The sequence below is a fragment of the Choloepus didactylus genome, chromosome 2, assembly GCF_015220235.1.
Source record: "Choloepus didactylus isolate mChoDid1 chromosome 2, mChoDid1.pri, whole genome shotgun sequence".
Lineage (NCBI taxonomy): Eukaryota > Metazoa > Chordata > Mammalia > Pilosa > Megalonychidae > Choloepus > Choloepus didactylus.
The window spans coordinates 39,041,398-39,066,345 of NC_051308.1; the positions used below are offsets into that span (position 1 = coordinate 39,041,398).

The 24,948-nt window shown below is 39.2% G+C and overlaps 1 protein-coding gene across 3 annotated transcripts in view; it reads right to left on the reverse strand.

The window, feature by feature from the left end:
- Nucleotides 1–24,948, reverse strand: part of MTARC1 (mitochondrial amidoxime reducing component 1) — a 65,096-nt gene that overhangs the window by 12,031 nt on the left and 28,117 nt on the right. For 2 of the 3 annotated variants that reach the window (XM_037823433.1, XM_037823436.1), the window contains exon 7: nucleotides 22,677–22,749. In XM_037823433.1, the coding sequence (XP_037679361.1) occupies nucleotides 22,701–22,749 (49 nt within the window). In that variant the 3' untranslated portion in view covers nucleotides 22,677–22,700. Of the gene's footprint in view, nucleotides 1–22,357; nucleotides 22,556–22,676; nucleotides 22,750–24,948 lie in introns of those variants that run through there. The other variant, XM_037823440.1, reaches the window with a different exon arrangement.

Consider the following 24,948-nt stretch of genomic DNA (forward strand, 5'->3'; position numbering starts at 1 on the left):
AACTTGGAACGATATTTAAAAATTTCTAAGTGGAGAGAAATACACATGTGTGTGTATGTGGCTATCATTTTTGTCAATTTATATTTTTTATTGTATTGCACTAAAATTTATGGTTTCATGCATTTTAAAGCTTGTTGATATTTTATCTCAACATATGGTCAAATTCTGTGAATTTCTGTATGTTTTAGAAAATGATATGTGTTGTCTCTGTTGAATACCAAGGTTTCCATAAATCTATTAGATAAAGCTTGCTGATGTTATTCAAATTCTATGACTGTTCTTACTTTTTACATATTTGATCTTTTTTGTGTATCTTTATCAGGTTCTCCTTATATTTCTATTGATTTTGTTCTGTATATTTTGAAGCTCCTAGATATGTGAGCTTAATGGCTTCTTGATGGACTATGCTTTTAATAAATACGAATGTTTCTTTTATCCTCTTGGTGCTTTTGGCCTTGAATTCCATTTTATCTCATATTAATACTCACACTAGATTTTCAAAATTTAATTTTAAAATTTCAAATAATGTTATATTCACATCCTTCAACCTCTGGCGACATCTGGATTTGAGGATGGCTAGGAGAAGCAAAGTCACATATGCAAAGCTGCCATCTTGAATCGATCTCCGAATATTTCAGTGGTGTGAATGCAGCTAGAATACATTCTCTTGCAACAGCATAGAGTTGCAAATTCTCATATTAGGCCCAAAGAGTATTTTTTGTGTTTTGTCAAACTCAGGGCCTGTGTTCTAGGGAAGCCCTTCCATATTCTAGGATCTAGCCCGTTGTTTAGCTTCTTGAAAGTGGGAAGTTGGAAGGAGGAAACAAGAGGTCATTAAGTGTGAAATGAGGCAACGTTGACATGGATTTGAGCTGCAAGCTAACCCAACATTAAGATTTCCAGTTTTTATTTCTTGAAATGTCTCAAATGAGGGACTTTCTGGCATTTCAAGACTATTGAGTTCAATTAGTCAATCATTCAAACAATTTTGACTGATGTTCCTTGTGGATAGCTATAATAGATGCAGGCAGTACCTACCCTGGGGGAGCTTAAAATTCAGAAGGGCTAAATTGTCATGAAACAAGTAATTAACATAAGACAAGAGAAAACCAGGTGCGACACCAAGTGTATGCCTCAGGATGATCCTGCTTATCTTAGAAAAGTGCTATTGGGATACTTCACAGCACTCCATTTTACAGACACACACACACACACACACACACACACACACACACACACATCCTTAAACAGAGAATTTTTTCCTTCTAGCTATTTCTTGCATAAAGCATTTGAAAAACAGCCACTTGATATTAATGAAAACCACACCCAAAGCATGAGGGATATTCACTTAGCACATGCAGTTACTCAATACTTTGTACCACACATGGAGAATGAACTCCTCTCTTTCTTTATTATTTTCTTAAAAAATTTTTCCAACTCTTGATCTTGTTCTATCTTTTCTTTCTCTCTCTCCAACTCCCTTTTCCGTTCTTTCTCCACTGTCCTTCTCCCACCATATCTGATGGAGTATTCCCAGCAAGCACACTGAGCAAACCCTCCTCTGTGGGCCTGTCTCCTGAGAAATTAGGTGGCTGTGTCATGCCCCTGAGGCCTATTTTTACTCTCGTGTTTGTCCAGAGTGTGACGTGGTTTATCACAGTCTCTCCAAAGAGCCATTGTTCAGCACTTCAAGAAGAATGTTGTTATATTGACTGCTAGTGCGTCAGCCCGGCCCTCTCAGAGGAGCTCTTGGATGAAATTAGATAATTTCCATTAGGAGACGGTGCATTATTAGTCCCCGGTGCCAAATTGGAGAATGAGCCAAGATGACTATTTCTGGCCAGGCTCACCTCAGGAAGGAACCTTCTCAGCTTTAATGGGATTTTGCTATTGTTGGTTGCCTTCTGTTTGACACCAGGCCAGCCCAGGGCTGGAAATTGTTTAGAAAGCTGCATGAAATATAATAGAGCCCCAGCCATTTGCTGAGGCACATTCCTGCGCAATGTTTATTTTGAAGAAGGGAAAAAAATATATTGTCCTTGGCAGACAATTAAAAAAAAAAAAAAAAAAAAAAACCACCAGTAACTCGAATCTCTGGCCATATGCTTTTTGTTGCCAGTTGTGTTTAAAAACTCCCTGCTGGTATCAGGGAATTTCACACTGAAGTGATAAATTTCTTGTTATATTTATAAGCATCTTCATTACAGACCCAGGAAGATATTTAAAGGGATCACGGCCTTCGAGGTGGAGGCAGTTTGGAATGGTTGGGAGGTTAGGAAAAGAGAAGGACTGAAAGAATTTTCCAGGCCCACACTAGTCCCAGGCTGGGCCCCAGATGTCAAGACCCCCAAATCCCTCTATCCTTCTCCCTAGTCAAAACCTTTCTCACCCAGCTCTAGGAGATGAGCCTCTGAGAGATTCAGTGTTCTGATCAGAGTTAATAACTCAAAGACTGGAGGCTGCTAGGAACAAACTCCTCTGCATTCTAAGGATACCCTAATAGTGTTTTTTTGTTCAGTAAAACTGACTCACCATCCGAGTTGACTTTGGAGCAAAGACTGCTTCTATTTTGGCATTACTATTGCATAAACTGTCTCAGGATTTTGAAATGTTGAACACTTTTGAATGAGATTGAAATACCTAATTTACTTTCAAATTTGCGTAGAGTCACAGGCTTGTCCTTTAATTGCCCAACTCCTTTTGGACTAAGTGTGTGTGTGCCTGTGTAAATAGTAAATCAAACCAAACAAAAATAACCTATGACTGGATCCTAATAGATGACCCTAGAGAAAGCAATCACATTGCATTTATAAGAGTTCCTTGGTTGAACTGAAATACTATTTCTCAAGTCTGCTTAAAGACTTAATCTTCAATTTTAGAAGCCAATCCCATCAATTGACATTAAGATGTCTCCATATTTGTTGCTTCATATCCTTTCAATTATTAGATGTTAACCTTGGCCTTTTCCTTTTTAGCTCTTTCAACAAATAATTTGTATATCTAAGTCTGGACTGCTGACAACAATGGAGGAGAGGGGAAGCAAAGATAATTAAAAGATAATCACCAGAGCTAACCACCAAATCAACATTTAGACATAAATGTCACCCTTTTCCCATGAAATGTTTCATCAGAAATGCTGACCCATTGTCAAAACTCACTGATGGGTGCTGTGCAAGCCCTTTATAAGGGGCAACGGAGAAAGGGAATTCCAAAGAACCCTTGATTCATAAACAGACTCTGCTCTGGCCCTGCCTAGATAATGGGGTCTTGTTATAGCCAGAAGGAGGCCATGGTCTCCACAGCACTAGGATAGGCCCATTGCAGTGGGCAGAATTCTAAGACGGCCCCCAAATTCTCACCCCCTGTGTACACACCCTATGTAACCCATTCCCCTTGAGTGCAGGTGGGACCTGTGAATATGAAAGGATATCACTCCTATGATCAAGTTAGATTATATAGCAAAGATAAGGGTTTTTACAGATGCAATTGAGGTTGCAAATCAGTTGATTCTGAGTTAATCCCATGGGAGATTAACTTGGGTGGGCCTGACTTTATCAGGTGAAATCCCTTAACAGAGGGACTGGGTCCTTCCTCAGGGGAGATTCACTCTCCTGTTGTCCTTGCAGAAGCAAACAGCCATATTGTGAACTGCCTAAGGAGAGGGGCAGTGTTTAGGAGCTGAGGCCTCTATCCTGCAACCACAAGGAACTGAATTCTGCCAACATCCTGAATGAACTTGGACACGGGTCCTGTGCTTCAGATGAGATCGCAGCCGGCCGATACCTTAACTGAAGCCTTGTGAGACCCTGAGCAGAGGACCTAGCTAGGCTGTGCCCAGACTCCTGACTCATAGAAACTGTGAAATTGTAAATCTGTGTGGTTTTAAGCTGCTAAATTTGTGGTGATTTGTAAAAAACTAATACAACCACCCTATGGAAGCTCTGCCTGCAAACTGCTGTTGCGGCAGGTTTTCGGGTGGCAGTTCATCTTTGGGGCTGGAGATTTTCCCGTGTCCATGCCTGAGATCTTTCAACTGCCTTCAGCTGGAGCTCTCTGGCTGCCTGGGGTTCCTGAGACACTGAGGGACCACTGACCATTTTCTTCTGGAGGCAGCATTGTGCATAGTGGAAATGACATATTTATTAGTCATGTAACTTGGTCAGGTTACTTATCTCTTTGATTCTCAGATTTGTAAAGTGGGGATGATTACATATATATATATCCAGAGTTATCTTGAGAAATAAATGAATAATATACACCTGATCAAGAGACTAGAAAATAGTCTGTGCTAAATACATTAATTTCCTTTATTTAACTTAAACTCTGTCAGACTTGCGGGATTCAATCCTGCCTCTGCTGCTTGCTCCCTGTGTGACTTTGGGTAAGTTCCTTAACTTCTCTGTGTTTTGATATTATCATGAGTAAAATGAAAACGTTAGTACTTTTGTATAAGGTTGTTGTAAGGATTAAATCAAATAACCCAAGCAAAATTCTTTCATCTGCATGGTGCATAGTTCGTGTTATCATTATCCCTCCACCACCAATTTCCCAACTGGAATTCATCACTTCCTCTTCCACGGTCTCATGAACTTTGGATTGGATTTCAAGGTAGCACTTCCTATGTTCTCAAATACCTGTATTGTAAGGAGTTATAGATATGTCTCTCTCCCTGGAATTCCAGCTTTGGCTTTTTGAGGGCTGGAGCCACGACTAATTTATTTCTGCAGTTTACCCAGCGCCTAGCCTTTCACATAGTAGATGATCAAGAAGTGTCGACTTGGCTTCATTTTGAAATGAACAGAGGCAACATCAGATTGAAGCTAATTTTGGAACCCAAGAACTGGCAGTGACCTTGTGGAATCATTTGGTCCTTTCTTCCTGGTGGATCAAATCAGCCCAGATCACTGAATCTCCAGCTTTGGTTGAAAGATCCCTACATAAAGAGTTTTCCATAACATCCACTAGTCAACCAATCAGGCCTTTATTTTCTGGGAGCATGTCTATCTGGTAGGTTCTGGGCTGGTTACAAACCAAAAGGCAGAAATCAGATTCTTGCCCTCAGAGAGCTTCACGACATTGCAGGGAGCATTCTTTCCATAAGCCATGAACTCTTTTTTGGCTCTAATGTCACTCCCATCCCCGATGCAGCTCTGCTCACACCCTCTCCTCCGAATTTGAACTCGAACTGGGGAAAGACCCCTGAGGACAGCAGCCTGCCACCCACAGTCACGTGACCCTCACATATTTAAGTCCCGTTACTGAGTCACTTCTCAGCCTTTGCTCCCCTCGAGCCCTGCCTCCAAGGTAGGGATATTGATGATGGCCTTGTAGGGCAACTATGAGAAATAACTCATTAAAACAGCTGTGTGGTGCAGTGAAAAGGCCAGAGTACAAAGGCAAGCAGCTTTCCCCGGCACACCATTCATTTTCAAGGGAAAACAATTCCGGATCAGAGCTATAAAAAGCATGCTGACGGTAAGCGTGCCTCTGTCCCCACCTAGGGCTATTTGTTTTCAACGAGGACCCAGGCACTTGCCTGCCTTCTTTTCAGCTTTTACCACGGCACATTTCTCATCTGTTCCTTTATTCATGTTGGGTCATTTTTATTGTCTCCTGCTCAGAAATGTTTGATAAGAATCTGGCTGAGTGGCATTAGGAAAATCCGCTGTTCTACAAAGGAACCTGCCATTGTGCCTCAAGCACTTCAAAGCCCTCACAATATCTTATTTTTATTGTTTCTTTCTTTCTTTTTTTTTTTTCAAAAGTATGAACAATGTGTTTTGCCTTCCACTGTCTGTGGGAAAATATATTTCTTATTAGTTGGATTCTGAGCTGCTGACGGCTGACAAAGCTCACGCTAAGATTTGTAAAAGTGCTTTAAATTTTTTCCTTCTGTGCAGCCTACAATAGCACTGATTACATCTCACTGTAGGCATCAGTAGAAACCAAGGATCAGGAGGTCACAACTAAATTATTCCAAACATAATTTTAGCAAGTCTTCATTTACTTATTAATTCAAATTATTTAAGTTTAATATATTCAGAGTATCATGGTGGGCCTGAGGATAGTGGAAAGACCTTACACTCGCACAGGAAGGAGGAGACACGTCCACCAGCACTGTAGCAAAGACAGAAGCGCCAGATCAATGGTAGGGGCAATGAGAGTCCAATTCAAATCCACTGAGGAGTCTCCCAACTCGGGCATCACAATTCTATGACTTAGCAGTACACAGGATTAGTTTAACATATCAAGTGGATCCAAATAAAACAAAACTGGTGGGACATTACAGACACCAGGATTTAAGAGGAAATACTGCAAATGGCAAGGAAGTACAAACTGAGGGGAAACGGTAAAGTGGCTTCTTGTCACCCATTCTTATAAGCAGGACTAATGGAGCCAAGGGAAAACTCAGAACAAATGGTTATTCTGAACTCTGTTCCTGTCAAACCAAACATCATCCATAGCCTTCTCTATTGCACATGATTACCACTCACTCTGCGTTAGTTTCCTGAACTATAAACCTAGTGAGGGCAGGGACTGCTCCTGTCTTGTCCAAACCACTTACCCAGCATTGAGCAAGGTGTCTGGTACACAGTCTGTGTTTTATGAGTGAACCAATGGATAAAAGTCTGAGTTCAGGAGGCATCTTGAAAGGGACTCAGCATTTCTTTCCTTTCTTCCATCACTCCCCCCCACCTCTTTTTTTCTGGCACCAGTGGCAAATAGCTAAATTAATCATATTTCTTGGTCCATGTCATGCTATCATCAGTTCTCTCAAGATTCCTTTATTATTTTATTTTACTTTATTATTTCCTCCCCTTATTCCTCTAGTCTGACTCCCATTTTCCTCTTCTCCATAAGCACCCGTCCCAGAGTGACTAATGTAAGTTCTTTAGTTATGCATGCACCTGTGTGTGCCAAATTTACACAGATAGTATTGGGCTATAGATCTCATTCTATTTCTTATTTTTATCATGTGGTGGTATATTTCAAAGATATATTCATGTTGAGATATATATATATACTTCTGACTACTGCCTTATATGCCATTATTTGCCTATACCATCTTACACTAATCCATTTCCTTAGGAACAGACATGGTTGTCTTTAATTCCCCACTATGCCCACATTAGACAATCAATGCTTTCCCCATTGATTTTCTTGGCAACTTATTTTGAAACAATTTCAAATTTACAGAAAAAGTTGAAATAACACTGCAAAGGAACTAATATATGCTCTTTATTGAGATTTGCCACTTGTTTAATTTTGTTCCATTTTCTTTATTGTTCTCTATCAACTATCTAATTTATGCATGTGCATTTTTTTTCATTATTGAAGAGTAAGTTGGAGATATTATCAGGCCCCTTTATCCTTAAATATTTCAGTGTTTACTTCCTTGAGAACAAGAACATTCTCTTTCATGAACAAAATCAGATTATTTAACATTGATACAATATGATTATCTAATCCAGATTGTATATTCAAATTTTGTCAATTGTTCCGATAATGTCCTTTATAGCTATTTTGCTTTCCCAATCCAGTATCCAATCCAGGACCATGCATTGCATTGTGCTATCATGTCTCTTTAATCTCCTTTCATTTTTTCCCTTGTAAATAATAAGTAATACATTGGATGATACTTTGAAACTATGTAAAATTGTTATTCATCACACATTTATTCATTACTTTTAGTATCCATTGATTTTTCTATTGTAAGGAAGAGCTTGCCCTTTACCCACACTTATTTATTTATTCATTTATTAATATAGTATGATTTATAGATTCTCATATTATTTAATGAGTTATAATCCATTACTATTATTACTTATGTTGATTACAAAATTGTCACAGATTTGGCAAGTGACAGCCACTTCAAACTAAATCCAGTAGCCTTTTTACATATGTACATTATTGACTGCGCTTTCCTGAATTTCTGGCACAACAAGATGTTCCAGGCTCATCTTCTACTTTTTTCTGCCCCAGCCTGGAATAAACCTTTTCTCCCAAAATCCCTGATTTGCTTTCATGGAAAATGGTATTTAGAAACCAAAATCTGGGAGATCTGGACATGAAATGGGATCATTGCCCCTGGTATAGCAATGGCTTCTGGGTCCTCTCAGAGGACACAGGACAGGAAATATACATGACTTATATGAATCCTTGAGCTCACACTGATACCTCGTATCTCATCCAACAACACAAGGTACCTTCTACTCTTCCTCCTTGCTGTATTTGTACCCTCCTTCTCCAACACTGAGCAACCTAGCTCCCACTATCCTCAAAGTATTTTCTCTTTTGCTAACCCTGTATCACTTCAATAAGCAAACCTACTAACTAGTTTAACATTTTTTACCTTTTTTGACATAAAATTTTCAGGAGTGAAATACATAAACCTTAAGTGTATATTATTTGATGAGTTGTGGCAAACAAATACACCCATTTCACCCAAACAACTCACTATCAAAATATAAAACATTTCTTTCACTCCACAAAGTTCCTTCATCAACTGCTCTCTCACCAGAAACAACCATTTTTAGTTTTTTTTTCCACCCTAGATTTTTGTCTATTTGCCTGCTTCTGACCTCAACAAATGGATTCAGATAACATGTACTCCCTTATATTTGGCTTCTCATATTCAACATGTCTGAGATTCATCCATGTTGTTGCATGCCTAGCCATTCTTCCCATTTTATTGTTAGCTAGTATTCCTTTGTGTGAATATATCACAATTGATTTATCTGTTCATAGGCAATTGAATTGTTTTCAGTTGATGGCTACTATGAGTAAAGCTTCTTGCAGATACTTTTGTGGGCATACATTTTCATTTCAGTAATTTTTTAAAAATTTCATTTAATGATTTTTGTTGTTTTTCTATTTTCAATGTCATTTTTATTCTTATATCTTAATTATTTCTTTCCTTCTATTACTTTGGGTATAATTTGCTCTTTTTTTTCTAGTTTCATAAAGTGGAAACTTAGGTTTAATATTAGGTCTTTTCCCAATATAATATGCATGTGTGTACATATATAAATATATGTTTCCCAATACAATATAAAACCATACATACCAATATATAATATTTTTTATTGTTAATGATTTCCAATCTAATTCCATCATGGTAGAGAGCATACTCTGAATAGTTTCAAACTTTTGAAATGTTTTCAGTCTTATTTTATATTGCACCATATGGTCTATCTTAGTAAATGTTTCATACGCACTTGAAAAGAATTTGTAATCTACAGATATTGGTTATAGTGTTCCTTAAATGTCATTTATATCAAGGTGGGTTAATAATATTGTTCAGATCTTCTGTATCCTTACTGAATTTTTGTCTAGTTCTGAGAGAGATGCTAAAAATGTCTTCAATTATGATTGTGGAATTGTTTATATCTCTCTTTAGTTCTATCAATTTTTGCTTCACATATTTTGCACCTCTGCTATTAGACACATACTTGTTTAGGGTTGTTATGCTTTCCTGGTGAAATGACCCTTTTATTATAATGAAATATCTCTCATCTCTGGCACCGTCTCTTGCTTTGATGTTTATTTTGCCTAATAGCAATATAGCCATTCAAGCTCCTTATATTTATTGTTTGCATTGTGTATCATTATCCATTCTTTTATGTTCAGCACATCTAATTCCTTATATTTAAGACACTTCTCTTGCAGACAACATATGGTTGGGTTTTGCTTTTTCATCCACTCTGACAAACTCTGTCTATTAATTGGAGGGTTTACATGAAGTGTAATTTAGTATACATTGAGTGTAGTCATTGATATGTTGGATTCAGATTTACCATTTTGCTCTTTGTTTTGTATTTCTCCCATTTGATTTTTTTATTTCTCTGTTCTTACTTTTCTGCCTTCTTTTGGGTTGACTGAATATTTTTTAGCATCCCATCTTACCTCCTCTACTGGCTTTTAAGCTGTACCTCTTTGCATTTTCTATTCAGTAATTGTCCTAGGGATTACATATGCATTTTATCACTTAGAGTTAATATTGTATGAAATTAAGAACACTGCAACAGTATAGATCTATTTACCCCACTCTTGGCCTTTGTGCTAATGTTATACACACACACACACACACACACACACACACACACACAATTACATTATAAAACCAAATTACAGTGCTATAATTTTTGCTTTAAACAGTTTTTTAAAAAAATGAAAAGAAGAAAAAGAGAATTGTCTTTTATTTTACCCACAAATTTATCATTCCTTCCTGGATATTCATGTTTCCATCTGGTGTCATTTCCCTTGAACCTGAAGAACTTCCTTTGGTATTTCTTGTTGTGCAGGTCTACTGAGGAAAATTTTATCTTATTTGAAAATGTCTTTATTTTGCCTTCATTTATGAAGAAATTTTTCACCAAATATAGAATTCTGAGTTAACAGGTTTTTTTTTCTGTGAGTCATTTAAAGATGCTGTTACACTGTCTTCTCCCTTTCAGTATTTCTGATTCTTCATAAATAAACTATGTCATGAGCCTATTTTCCACATGTCAGTTGTTTCTGCCATGTCTATTCTTTCCCTTGGTTTATTTCTCTGTTCTGAGTCAGCATTCCTCTGTTTTTATTGCTATTTTTATTGCTATTTTTGCTATTTTATTTTTATTGTTTGTATTGTGTACCATTATCCATTGTTTTATGTTCAGCCTATCTGAGGTACTTGGCATTTTGCATATCTAATTTATCTGATGGGAATGATCCTCATTTTTTAAAATCAAAATTGCTATGGCCATTCATGGATTTTTATACTTACACATTAATTTTAAGTTAACTTTTAAAAGATTTCTCCCAAAGAATTCTACTGGAATTATGATGACATTTCATTAAATTTATAGCTTGATTTGGAGAAAAGGCTCAGCTTTTACAATCTTTAGTTGTCCAGTATAAGAGAAGTTCGTGTGAAGTTGTGACGAAGAGCAGGGACTCTAACCTGCAGTTCCAACAGGTGACTCCAACAGTCTAACAGCAAGTCTGGAGTCTAGGTTCAAATTAAATGGCTTGTCTGCAACATTGGCAGGTTGCTTGACCTCTTTGCTTCTTAGTTTCTCAACCACCACATACTACATAATGGGGATTGAATAAGCTAAAATGTGTAAACATCTTAGAACAAATGGAAAGCACAATATAATATTATTCTTATGCCATCTATGAATCGGTAATTCTCTCCATATTTTATGTCATCTTATATGTCTTTATTAGAGTTTAAAATTTTTCTCTGCATAAATATCTTATGCACTCTTTATTAGATTAATTATTAGATGCAATATCAATTTTGCTGCGACTGAGAATAATATCTTGTTGGTTATCACGATGCTGAGAAACACAGTTGACATTTTTAATGTTCGTCTTGTATTGGCAACTTTGTTGAGCTCTCTTTTTATTTCTAATAGTATAACTATTGATTTTCAAAGGGTAAGTTTCTAGAGTTTCCTCACTAGGTGTGATGTTTACTTTAGGATTTTGGTAGATGGCTATGCTGGTTATAGGGCTATTGTCTCTCAACACAGCGTTCGATACTCTGCTTTGTAAATCTGTGGTTGGGACTCTGCAAACCACATTTATTACTGGCCAGCTGGATTTCAGCCAGTCTTGCAGTAGGTGGCACTAGAAGAAGATTAGAAAACAGAAGGGGAAAAGAAATTTTCTTTTCCCCATTTACTTGCTGCTCCTGTGGCTTGCCCCAGCAACGGCTCTTCACCCAAGCATGTCACAGGTGGGTTCAGCTCCAGCTTCTTTTGGCTTCTGTTGTCATCACACCTGCTTGCAGGTACCCCCCAGCAGCTAAACAGTAGTATTTCATGCTTTCTAATTATGTCTATGCTTTCTTCCCTTATAATGTCTTCCATTCATTAGATTAAATTATTTTTTGCAGCTGATTTGAAAGTTTTACATTCTACTTATATTTTTGTGGTTTTACTTCCAACTTATTAAGAGCCTATATTCATTTTTGCCTCTATTTCTTAAGGGTATTGATAACATCATCTTCTCCCAAATAGGACAGACGTTTACATATTCTTTGTTCCCTCTGGTCTTTCCCCATTTCCCTTAATATTGTTATCATAGAGCTTTAATTCAGTGTTTTCTGAGTTTTTCACCTGTTACATAGGCAACAATAAACTTCACTATGTTATTCATTTACCTGTTTGCCCTATCTCAGCGCTTCCTCCTGGAATTCTTTTTCTTCTGGTTGGAGTACTTTTGGCATTAAATTTTCTATGGCCTTGTATGCCTGAGAACACATTTTTTTCATGTTCACATTTAAGAAATAGTTTAGCAGAATATAAAATTCTAGGTTCAAAGTTCATTTCCTTCAATGCTTTGAAAATTTTATTGCATTGTTTTCTTGTGCAGAGTGTTGCCGTTGAGAATTCTGTTGCCAATTTGATTCTTGTTTCTTTGTAGATGTTTAGCCTTTTCTCCCTGGAAGTGTTTAGAATTTTTCTCTTTTCTTTGATAGTCTTAAGTTAAACTAAAATATAAATTAGATTATTAAGATGTCCAGTTTTTCTTTCTCTTAGGATTCTATGGGTCTTTCAACCTGAGGTTCTTATTTTTCTTATTTCTGGGAAATTCTTATTTGTATTTTTTAATATTTCTCTCTCCCATTTACTTTCTTTTTCTCTTCTTCTAGGGTTCCTATCGTCAATGTGGATGCTTCTGCTTTTATCCTACACATCTTTTAACTTTTCTTTCATTCTTTCCCACTTCCTTATCTCTTGCAGAGCTTTCTGGGAGATTCCCTTGACCTGATCTTCTTATTCATCTGTCCTTTAATCTGTATCTATTCTGCTATTCAACCTAACCACTGAGTTCTTTATTTTAACTATTATATTTCAATGTTTCCATTTGGTTCTTATTCATAAGTTATTGTTCCTGTGTCATGTTTCCAATATCTTTTCTTAGGAAAGTTTATTATGCTTATTTAACATTCTTGTTCTGTCCAGTCCATTAATTCTTCTTCTTTTGATATATATTTCCAGCTTGTGGCCTTTCTTTCAGAATGTTTGTGTTCTTTAGAAGTCTCATTTTTTTCCTTCTGAACTCATATTCACTAAAGTTTCCATTACTGGTACTACATACCTTGGAGGAGGGTTAAAAGCCTATATCCTAGACTTTATGGCCTCAAAGTGAGTTGGGAGAGGGGGAATGCCTCACTTCAGGGTGATGTTGAAATTTGGCTATAGTCACATTCAACCTATTTAACCCTGACCCTCAAGGAAACTCCCAGAACCTCTACCCTGGCACTGCTCTTTATTCAAGTCTGTCTTTCTCTGTGGTAATTGAAGCCAAAGCATCGGCAGGGTCTTTTGGTGTGGGGCTGCTCACCACAGCCTCTCCTGGCCACCCCTGTCAGGATCTAGGGTACTCTGCTGCCTCGTTATTTCCTGCCCTATAGCATTCATGGGGTGGTCAGCGCCCACCCAAGACAATATGTAGGAGGGATGAGGACCAGACTGGAAAGTACTTTCCAGGCACACCCACTGTCTGTGAAACTTTTCTCTCTTCCACTCTACCTTGCTGTTTCCCAGTCTCCCTAAATCCTTAGAGTTTTTCTCTTAGGTTCCAGGGTCCACCAGATCCCGCTCACATATTCAAGATTGGGGTCTGGAGAGGAAGCCAGTATTCTGTGCTCGTTCACCACCTTTTATATAACTCAAAGCTTTCACAGCATCTATTTTCGACTTTTTTTTAGGAAACCCCTAATTGCGGGATTGCTGTAAGACATTTCTAAAAAAGGTGGAAAGGCCTCATTAACAACTTTCTTAACACTTCACAGTTCTTAAGGAAGTTTAAGAAGAAAATAGGGGCTTGCTATTTACCAAGTTTTGCTTGTTTTGTTGTGTTTTGTTTTTAATAAATGAGTGCTAGTAGTGGAAATTCAGTATACCAACAATATAAGAAATATGACAGGTCATGGGCCAAAGAAGTCACTGGTAGGCAATGGAAATTTTGAATAAGACAATTAATGGGATTTGCTGAGTGATAAATATAGTACAATGAGCCAGCTTTTAATCTCAGAGGAAAACAATTTTATAGACTTAATGTTATTGATAGTGCCAGATTTCCCCCTCCCCTGAGGGAGGATTCCTCAGTTTTCATCCAAAACTTGTCTTGCCCTTGTGCTCGCTTTCCTAATGGATGCCTCCAAAGTCCCAGCAAGAGAATGCTGCAGAGTGAATGGGGAGGCACAGGGTTTCAGCCTAAAAAATTGAAATCCAGATAAATATGTCAAGCATCAAAGTGCTGTTAAATGGACTCTGGTATTGTCTGCTTGTGCGTTACATTGTGTTTCAATATGTTTAAAACATTCCTTTCATCCTTGAGGAAGTGGGAAGGAGGTGAGATTTGCACACCATTACTCACTATGTTTTCCTGTGGCAAGCAGAGCTGTGGACATACCTGTCAAGAGAGGCAAGATGCTCACATAGTTCCTTCTGTTTTTCTTCCTGCTGGGCAAGGTGGTTTCAGAAGAGCCAGCTGGTTGCCTGGAATTACACACCATGAAAGGCACAAGTCCCTCTAGAGAGCCTCTAATCACCTCTCCTTTTACTGTAAGGGAAACTGAGGCCCAGATGTGTTCACTAGTGTACTCAAGATCTCAGAGTTGCAATGGTGGACTAGAACCCAGGTGATCTGACTCCTAAAGCAATGATTCTTCCACTACACTGAGATTTCACATTAATATGGATTTAAAAAATCTGTCCCATAGGGCTCTCTTCTGTTAAATGGGGGTAATGTTACTCATCTTGACATTTTTTGAATGAATGAGTGACTTTGGCTTTCAGAGATAATGTTTTTTTTAAACTTTTTATTACGGAAATTTCACATAAATATTTATTTTTCATTAGAGAAGTCACAGGCAGAAATAATGCTTTTATTTCTATTTATTTCTGAGGATTTGCTTCCTCAAATGTTTTTTTTTTCTTCTTCTTCTTTTTTTGCTGGGGGTTTTAGGATAGAAATAAAATAGCTTAATTGGAAGAGTTAGCATTAGCTTTTTTAAAATTTTTATTTTTCAGATTTTTTTTAGCAAAAGGATTTATAAAACTTGGGTTGAGGAAGGGTTATTAAAAGAAAAGCAAAGAGAAACACTCATTTGAAACCCAATCAGTGGGTTTGCAGTCAGTTGTCAGTTAATATGCTTTTCTGGAGCCACTATTATGTGTCAGCTCTGTTATATACCGGAAGTACTGATCTAAAATATATGGTTCCAGTCCTCAGGCAGCTGGGAAGACACAGCCAGACAAATCGTGAATTTCCAGCCAGGTGTTACATGCCATGACAACAGTGTGTGCAGGTGCTGTGGGAGCACAGACGAGAAACACCTAACCCAGCTGGGCATTGAGCACATCACACTGTCATTCCTTTTTTATGAGTCTGTGTCACCATAGCACCCTACATACTGCCATCAGATGGCAAGTGACAAATAATTGCTAAATGAATGAATACACAGATAGTATAATATGTTTTGCAAATACAGTGCAGATGTATAAAGGACCCAATACTTTGCCTGTGCCCACAGGTAGCAAACCTGTAGCCTTAGATGGAGTCTGATCCACAGAGTTTTGTGTTTGGTCCATGTAGTGTTTTGTAAAAATTGAGCCACAACTGACTTAAAAATACTAATTTCTGGCTTCTCTTGAAAGATCAGGCTATCTAGTAACCCTGCTCACTTATTCCAGAATGACAGTGATAGGCTGGCGCTGAGTGGAAGCTGCCCCTGAGCTGAAGCGAGAGCCCATGGCCCTCCCTGGCACCCTGCACAAGCCTGGGCACCTCACTTGACCTCTGTCTCATTTGTGCTGCCAACTTGTACCCTGGAGGAGGGGGCATTTGAGGTGTGAGTCGCAGTCTGCACGTTCGTCTTTCATTGGAGTGGGGACTCAGCTGGGGAACGGAAGGTGTTTCTAGAAGGGAGGGATTTCTAGAGAGGAATTCTAAAGACAGAAGAAGTGCAGTGTAGGCAAAAGTGGGAGGGAGCCGAGCTGGCCAGAAGACGAGAGACCCTCTGCTGATGCCAATGTTATCCATGAGGAGGAGGAGGGCCTTGCCCCCAGTTTCTCTCCTGAGAAGGGAGATTTTCAGTTGACCCTGGCTTTTCATGTTGGACTTGGAGCTGCCACATGAGTAGCTTATTTGTTGAGGTTCTCCTATGAGAACCAAAGAATGTTAGTGCTTCAAGGAAACCAGATACCTGTGAGCCAACTTCTCATTTTGCATTTGAAGAAACTGAGGCAGAGAGAGGGGAAGTTCCTTGGCCAAGACCACAAGCCAGGTCACCAGAGTCAAGACTAAAACCAACTTCTCTATTTTGCTTATTACTACTTCAGAGAAATAAAGAAAAAGGGAATGAGGGAGAAAAGGCAGGTGTGGGGAGAGAAGATGAAAATGTGGAGCAAGTGCTCTGTCTTTTGAATAATCAGAACTTTGAATTCAGAGGGTTTCTTCTTCCTTTCTTTTAAGAAAGAGATGGATTTTTATAATCTCACTTCCATAGCTGGTGGGAAAAAGTCCTTCAAGTCCCCAAGGAATCTTAGGAGAAGCTCTGTTACATTCTAGTCCTCAAAAGGGGACTGAGTCATAATGACTATAATAAACTCTGGAAGTGTGTGTTTTCTTAGGGCTTCTCTTTTGGCCACTTGCATAAGGGGTGGAGAGGGGACGGCAAAAAGACATAGGCAAAATGGATGGAGGCAGCCCAAGGGGCCATCCACTGATGAGTGGAATGGCAAACCGTGGTGTATACATACAATGGAATATTGTGCAGCTGCAGGAAGGAGAGAAATCATGACGCATGCAACAACATGAATGAACCCTGAGGACATTATGTTGAGTGAAATAAGCCAGAAACAAAAGAACAAATGTTGTATGGTCTCAAAAATATACACTAACTATAATGAGCAAATTCTGAGAGTTAAATGTGAAAGCATAGGTTATCAGGCGATAGAAAGACAGCAGAGATTGGGCAATCAATGCTTAAGGAGTACAGAATGTTTATTAAGGTTGATTGTAAATGTTTGGAAAAGGATAGCACAATACTGTGTGATGGTAGCACAATACTGTAAGTGTAATTAACAATGCTGAGTGTGAGTATGTTGAAAGAGGAAGGCTACAGTCGTGTATGTCACCAGAATGAAAAGTAGAGGATAAAAACGGGACTGTATAACTTAGCAAAACCTGGAGTGGACAATGAATGTGGTTAATTGTAGAAATACATATCCTATAAATTGATGGGGGTTAATTGTAGAAATATAAGAAAGTTCTTACATGAACTAGAACAAATGTACCTCACTATACAAGGTGTTAATAATAGGGTGGTATATGGGAAAAATATAATTAATGCAAACTAAGGTCTATAGTTAACAGTAAAATTGTAATATTCTTTCATTAATCGTAATAAAAGCACTATACCAAAGCTAAATGTCAATAATTAGGGGATATAAGGGGCATAGGTTTTTTTTTTTTCCTTAAGAAATGAGAATATTCTCATATTGACAGTCATGGTAAATGCATAGCTATGTGATTCTACCAAGAGCCACTGATTGTACATTTAGGATGGATTGTATGGGGTATGAATACAACTTCAAACAAACAAACAAAAAGAATGGAGGGGATAAGTGATATGGGATGTTTTGAGTTTTCTTTTTTATTTTTATTTCTTTTTCTGGAGTGATGAAAATGTTCTAAACTGATCATGGCAACGAATGCACTGTAAGCTACTGATTGTATACTTTAGATGGATTATATGATGTATAAATATATCTCAACAAAATTGAGTTAAAAAAGGATGTGGGCACATTTTTGGAGTATAATAAGAAAATGTACAAATTGGGGTGGTTTCATAATTAGGCATAGCCTCTCTGGATCTAGTCAAGAAACTATATTGACCGAGTCCCAGAGGAAAGAGGCGGAATGAGGACGTGAGAGTGGATTGAGGATAGGCAGCATGTATGTGGCATCATGTTCTCTCCAGGTAGGGCATTCATATATGCTCTTCCCTTTGCCTGGGATTCTCTCCCCACATCTGACCCTAACCACCCTACACCCTTCCTGGGACTGTGGGGGTGGTCCTTCAGGGATCCGCGGAAATGTTCCCCAGGAGCCATGCATGTCTCTTTCACAATGCTCATCACACTGGTAGTTAATGATGTACGTAGTTAGTTGCATAATGCCAGTCTTCCCACCGCACGCATCGTGAGCTCCATCATCAGTGAAGGCAGTGCCAGTGTCTCTATTGCTTATGATTAGCATGGTGCCTGGCCCCAGTCCGTGCTCAGTGAGGACTTTGCAGACGGCATTAAGATGCTACCTTTGCCCTCTTATAGCTCATGATCTACATAGAGACCATGTGGAGATCATCCAGAGGGAAAGTGAGCAGTAAAGAGACTTTCAGCAAGGCTGTTCCAGGCCACTCCTCCCTCCCATGCCGCCCTGATACATCACATCTTCAAAGCAAGGAGTGCTTTTGAAGAGGCAGGTCTGACAGAGGTTAAATTCATTGCCCTGGGTTTAAACAAGCAATTTAAGAATAACTCATGAAGGCATTGACTGCTATGGAATAAATGAGTCTGGTGCAGCCTTCCCTGTGTCCTCACTGGTGTGGATGGGGTTACGGCCGAGTAGGATAGAAATGCCCCATGTGTGGACTAAGAAGAAATTGACCTCAGATTCGAGCTGAAAATTGATATCACAAGGACAGGTACTTGGAATTGCATGACCTGGCTTTCTGTTGAGGTGCTTCTCTCTTGGACAGTGGCAACGTGAACTGTTAGGGGAGTGGTAGGGGTTAATTAATTTAATCATGGTAACATTTCTCCTTTAAAGATGCTCTAAAGTAAAAGTGAGCCATCTGTAAATTTGATTTCTTTGAGTTATTGGTAACAATTTCCTTTCCACACACCTCAGAGCCATGTCTCGTTCACATTGGCTGAAAACCAAACAACTAATAGGCACTTCGTGGCTTGCAAAGTGTGTTTCACACGCATTATGCTATTAGTTCCTCACAATAACATCATATGTAAGTATCATCATCATCCTATTATATGGATGTGAAAGTGGAGGTTCACAAAGATTAAGAAATCTGCCTGCAGACATACAGCAGTGCCAGAGCTGGGGTGTGAACCAGGCTTTCTTTCTACCATCTGCCAACTTCCTTTCCAGGCCTGGTTTTCAAAATCAGTCTCCAGGCTGTTGTCCCCTGAAGAGGAGATCCTGGAGGAGACCACAGTCCCTGACACAAACCAAAAGGGTAGTAAGGGAGGAAGTAAATGAAGTTGCTTATCTCATTTATTTATTTTCCTCACTCATTTCCCCTTATGCTCCTCCAACCTCTCCCCTTGCCCCCAGCTCTGGTTTCCCAGCCACCGTCTGGCTAATAACCTCCCGCATTAGCATTCCCAGCCCCCTTCTGCTCCCAGCAGTCTCTTCCCCAGCCTTTGCTAAGAGGGGATTCACCATCACAGGGGATTCCTGTAGATTTTAACTGCCAGGCCTGGTCACCTGGGAGCCATCTCTCCCCTCCTTGAGGGTGTCTACTGACAGCAAACAGAGTTCCAAGTCCTCCCAAGAGTGTGACTTTCCCACACCTCACAACTGAAGAGGACTTCTGGTAAGCAACAGTCTGCTCTCACATCTCTCCCCCTTGAAATCTGAGGTTTGAGGCCTTAAAATAAAAGCAAAATAAAAATTAAAATAGAAAAACGTGGGTCTGTTCTGGTCCTGGTCTCTATGTTGATGGATGCCCTAAGAGGAGAGATAAGAGATAAGACACTAAAGTGAATTTTCTGAGGTGGGTAACTCACAAATCTCCAGCACAATGATTGTGGGAAGCTACCTGCAGGGGCCACCTGGCCCCACCCTGCGACAGGCCTTGTGAGCCCAGGTCCACACGGGAAGGGGATTCAGCCCCTCTTGGTAGCCATTCTCACCAAACAGGGGCCACCCCACCGCGGTCACTCACTCGGGACTGTCAGCTTTCCACTCCAAAATATGCACCTCGCAGGGTGTTTTTGTTACGCTTTGCTTTGTTTTAAATTTTATCAAAGTATAACACACATTCAGAAAAGTACACAAAAGTATACACATCACAAACTCAATCTAATTTTCACAAAGTGAACATAACCCAGTTAATCAGCACCCAGAATAGAGGAATACGCCCCAACCCAGTCACTATCCACCCCTTCCCAGCCCCAGCCCAGGGCAACCACTATTCTGACTACTAACAGCATAAATCAGCTTTGCCTCACAGAGTTTACTTTTAAGAAGCTGGATTCCAGAGCTGCACAGAAAAGACTTTAATTTTTCTGCATCAAAAATATCTTGGAGTGGCCTTACTGAGCTTGATCCTAGTGTTCTACTTTACATTCAACTGCTAAGATCCCTAGCTCCTTAACACCACATAAACTGTGAGGGATTTTAGGAAAAGAGTTATCTCAGTGAGAAACATATCAGTGGGCAGAATGCCAAGTGTGGAGGAAAAGTGAATTGAGATAAACAAGATGAAGCCATTGTAAAGAGAAAGAAGCTTGCAAGAGGCCAAGGCCTCCAGGGATGGTCTGTGTAGATAGCAGGAAACTTAAATACATGCTGATATTTTTACCAAAGGGAGAGAGAAAAGAGTTCCAACCTCTTCCAGCAGTCTTCAGTCCATCCCTGCTACTTTTCACTACCCACCCCCCCCCATATCCAGAGATACTATTTTAAGCAAAACCACACCCCTACCTCTTTACTCTAAATAAGCATTAAACGATAACAGCTATAATATGAGCCACATATGTAAATTTAAACTTTCTAGTAGCAGCACAAAAAAAAGTAAAAGGAAACAGGTGAAATTAATTTTAGCAATACATTTTATTTAACCCAATATATGAAAACTATTACCACTTCAACATGCAATCATTATATAAATGGTTCATGAGATCTTTTACACTCTTGTTTGTTTAAAGTCTTTGAAAGCTGGTGTGTATTTTTCACTTACAGCACATCTTAGAATAGACCAGCCACCTTTCAAATGCTCTCTAGCCACCAAGTGTCCAATACAATTCAGAGAAAGCTAGATCAGTATCCTAAGTCATCCTTTTTAAAAGGTGATTATCAAATACACAAAGGTTCTAAGGCTACAGTTTTGTTTTTAAGATAAAATTATTTTCTTCAGTGTAAAAAAATAATATTTTTGGAAAACACATAAAATATACCCAAAACCCCAACACAAGAAAGACTAAAATCACGTTTTAACACATAGTGTGCTATTATTTCTTTGTAGTTCTTTCCTTGTTATTGTGTGCATCAAAGAGAGGTAGCACCACCATATTGAGTTAAAAAACTGAAGTCCTACGTGGCCACTTACACAGAGGCCAACATACAATTTCAAAAAGGGCCCAAAGTGCCCAGGGCCAGGCAGCTGACCCCTGAGGACAGCCACAGGGTCCAGGTGGCCTGATGGCCACCAGCAATTCTCAAGCAGAGCAGAGGATCGCAGAGGCCTAACCTAGAAACTTGAACTCACAGCCTGACATCATGGGAAGCTGCCCAGGTAGTTTTAGGGGGTGCTGAAGGTCATTTCTTTGTGGTAAGTGGAATCATGGCCAGACTAGGAAGGCAAAGCCAGAATGGTCAGACATTCATGCTTGTCCAACATTCACTCCTGAGTGGACTTATCGACAGTGTTGTGCACGTTCCCCCTACGGCTTCCTGGTACTTGTTGGGGATGCAGATGGAAAGTCCCTTTCTCCCCAAAGAAGTCTTTAAAAGGAGGGAAAATGACATTTTTCTTGAGGTCTCAGATAGAAGAGGAGTGAAGGCAAGGGATAAAGTCACTGCCCTTTCCAACTTCCTTCCAATTTCCGTAGCTTCATGGCTTTACTGCTTTCACATATTTAAACCTGAGCTTGAAAATATGACTTGGGTAATGGAGGTTGGTTAACTAGCTGGTGTCTAAGATCCCTTCCCACCCAAACATTCCATGATGCTAGGATGCCATTCATCTTATCTACCCAACACACACATACACACACAAAGCCAAGGTCTCCATAGCATAGCATGCAGAGGTATAGGAAAAACATCTCTACTTAGCCTTCGTAAATTATAGGAAAACCCAGAGTGCTGAATAGAAACACTTTTTTTTTAGCATTTATGCTAAGAAGGAAGAAAATCTAGCAGAAACCAGATGTGGTATGCAAGAATGTAAAAACATCTTTTTCAGATTCCCAGAAGCTTCATGCCATGATGCCCCAAGTTGGAAAAAGATGTGCCATTTCTTATGTTTATAACAACATCTGATTTAATGTTATACAGTTTTGCTTAGTCACACACAAGAACAAATACTTTCGTATTTATTACATCCTTCTATTCAGAGACTTAAGTAATCATAGTTAATAATGGAGCCATTCCACAGACCAGGGAAAATCTCTACAATGCGTTGGGCCCTAAGATTCCTAAGAGGCAGGTTACTTTCAAAAGAGTTTAAGGTTTTAAAGCCCTCAATGAAGCTTGAAATTGATCTTTTCCAGTTCTTATGGAAAGAGTTCCCTCTGAAGCGTGGCTGGGAGGTAGAAAGAGAGGAAAACCAGTTGGCCCACTAGGCTCTCAGAGAATGTGACAATAGTTCATCAGCATTCCCAATTCTTACCTTGTCTAAAATAAACAAACAAATGATAACATACCTTGGCTCCATGCTCTTCAAACCATTAGTGCTGTATTTGGGGCCTCCTTCTTATATGTAAATTTGTTAAGTCACTGATGAATTAAAAAGAGAAGCAAATATTCTTTAAAATTATAACTTTCTCATTTACCCCCATCCCCCACCCTCACTCCCACCCCCCACCCCCCCCACACACACACACAAACAAGATCTATATGAGGCAGAAGGGTACAATGTTTAAGCCCCAAGCATTTCTCTTCCTTGGTTAACTAATTGAGGATTAGTTAAAAGTCTGAGCTTAGTTAACTCAGGTTGTAGGTTCAGTGTCTTCAAAGGTTTGCTCTTTTTTCAGGGCACAATGGTTCTCCAGTGCAGACACAGTTGGGGCCTACAGCCCCCTGAGGGCTAGAGGAGGTGTATTTGGATCAGTGTGAACCCATCGCCCAAAATGGGCAAATCCATGCTTAAGAGTGATGTATTCTAGTGTGTTCTATTGTTCTAAGAAAGCCAGGATTTGTTGCTCCAGTATTCCTTAACACAACATCAAAAAAGTCAACATTATTGTGGGGTGAGAAGTAGTGAGTGGGAACTTGGTCTACAGCAAATCAGGTAAAAGTTTAGAATGGTTTTGGCTTCCTTATAAAAGTGAAGATTTGTAGGTCTCACTGCAGATCCACCAAATAGAGATATTTGGAAGTCAGACAAGGAATATCCACTTTAAATGAGGTCTCTAGGGGATTCCAATAGTCATGAAAGCTCAAGACAGATCTGTCTATAAATTTCCCATTAAGTCATAAACAAATGCTTGGAAACAAGATTGTAGGGTCATACCAGTTTCCAGTTAAAGATAGCATGACTCTTTGAATTAATTCTTGCCAATTTATTTTTCAGCAGCAAGTTACCAAGGGGCAAAAGCCTTGAGTTCTAATTCTAGCTGATCACATACTATGTGGACAAATTACTTAACCTTTTTGAACTTCAGTGACATTAGTTCTGCATTAGGGGTAAGCGTGATTATAATACTGAAACAGCTTACAAAAGGCTTTCACATCCATCCTACCTCACTGGATTGTCAGGAAGATCAAATAGCATATAGTGGATGAAAGTGCTTTGCAGACTTTATGGTATGCTATGAATGCACAATTAGGATGTAGACATAGTTTTAGATAAAAATCCTATTGTTTTGTTTTGGGGGATTATTTTTAAGATTGAAATATCTGCTCTATTATCTGATATCACTGATAAACTTTAGGAATAAAGAGGCAATGGAAAGTCTAATACTGAATCCCAATACTGAATTTATCAATGCAGCCTTATACAGCACTGGACAATTGCAGGCCTCTTCCAACTAGGGAAGAGTCTTTTTGCCAAGTGGCCCAAAAGAACCAGAGTCCCATCATACTGGAGGCAGGCAGAACCTAAGGATAAAGGGGAAGGAGAAAGAGCAGAGCCTAATTGCTACTCCCAAATTTACCAATCAGAGCTCTCCTAAAGGAGAAGATGAGAGAAGGCAGAGAGGGACCAAGGCTAATTAATTAATCTTCATTTGGATACATGAGACCAGGGAAAAGAAGGGTGCTCCCCTCCACTCCCAAATTTCCCAGTTTTTTGTTCTTTGATCCCATTGTGCTTAACCTTTATGCCTACGGTCAACTGGAAATGGGGACAACTTCAGAGAGGCAATCAACACACTGTCAGAACAGGACTGCTTCCACCCCTAACCAGCTACTGCTCCTTTGCAGATCCTCAGGGACCACTGGCAGGTGGTGTAGACTTTTGCTCCAGAAAGTTCTAAAATGGGTCAGTACAGTACATTATGTTCTTCACAGCCTTTCTATAGTCAAGAGAGAAAATGCATGTTCTGTTCTATTTTCCTTCTCAAATTATTTCCAGCCACATTGACCTCTATAACCTATTAGAATGAAGTCAAACAATATTGCAAATGCACTCCAATAATGAAATACCAACAATATGATGTTCTACATTTTTATATAAGCACCCTCCCAATATTCAAAACTAAACTCCCAAAGATAAATTCCTCTACAATTTAAAGTCTCAAGAGGTTAAAGTAAGAAATTAAAGTCTGAAGTTAATTGTCTCATACACATGCAGAGGAATGTTCAAAGGCATTAAAGTTCAATTTCTTATTATCTTTAGTCTCAGCAAGAAGGGTTTTTAATGGTCTGGATAGAGTTGGAATTCTGGATGACCTGGGTAGGACTGGGTTTCTTTTTGGCCTGGATGGGGTTGGAGTTCTTGATGTTCTCAGTGGAATTGGAGTTCTTAATAACCTG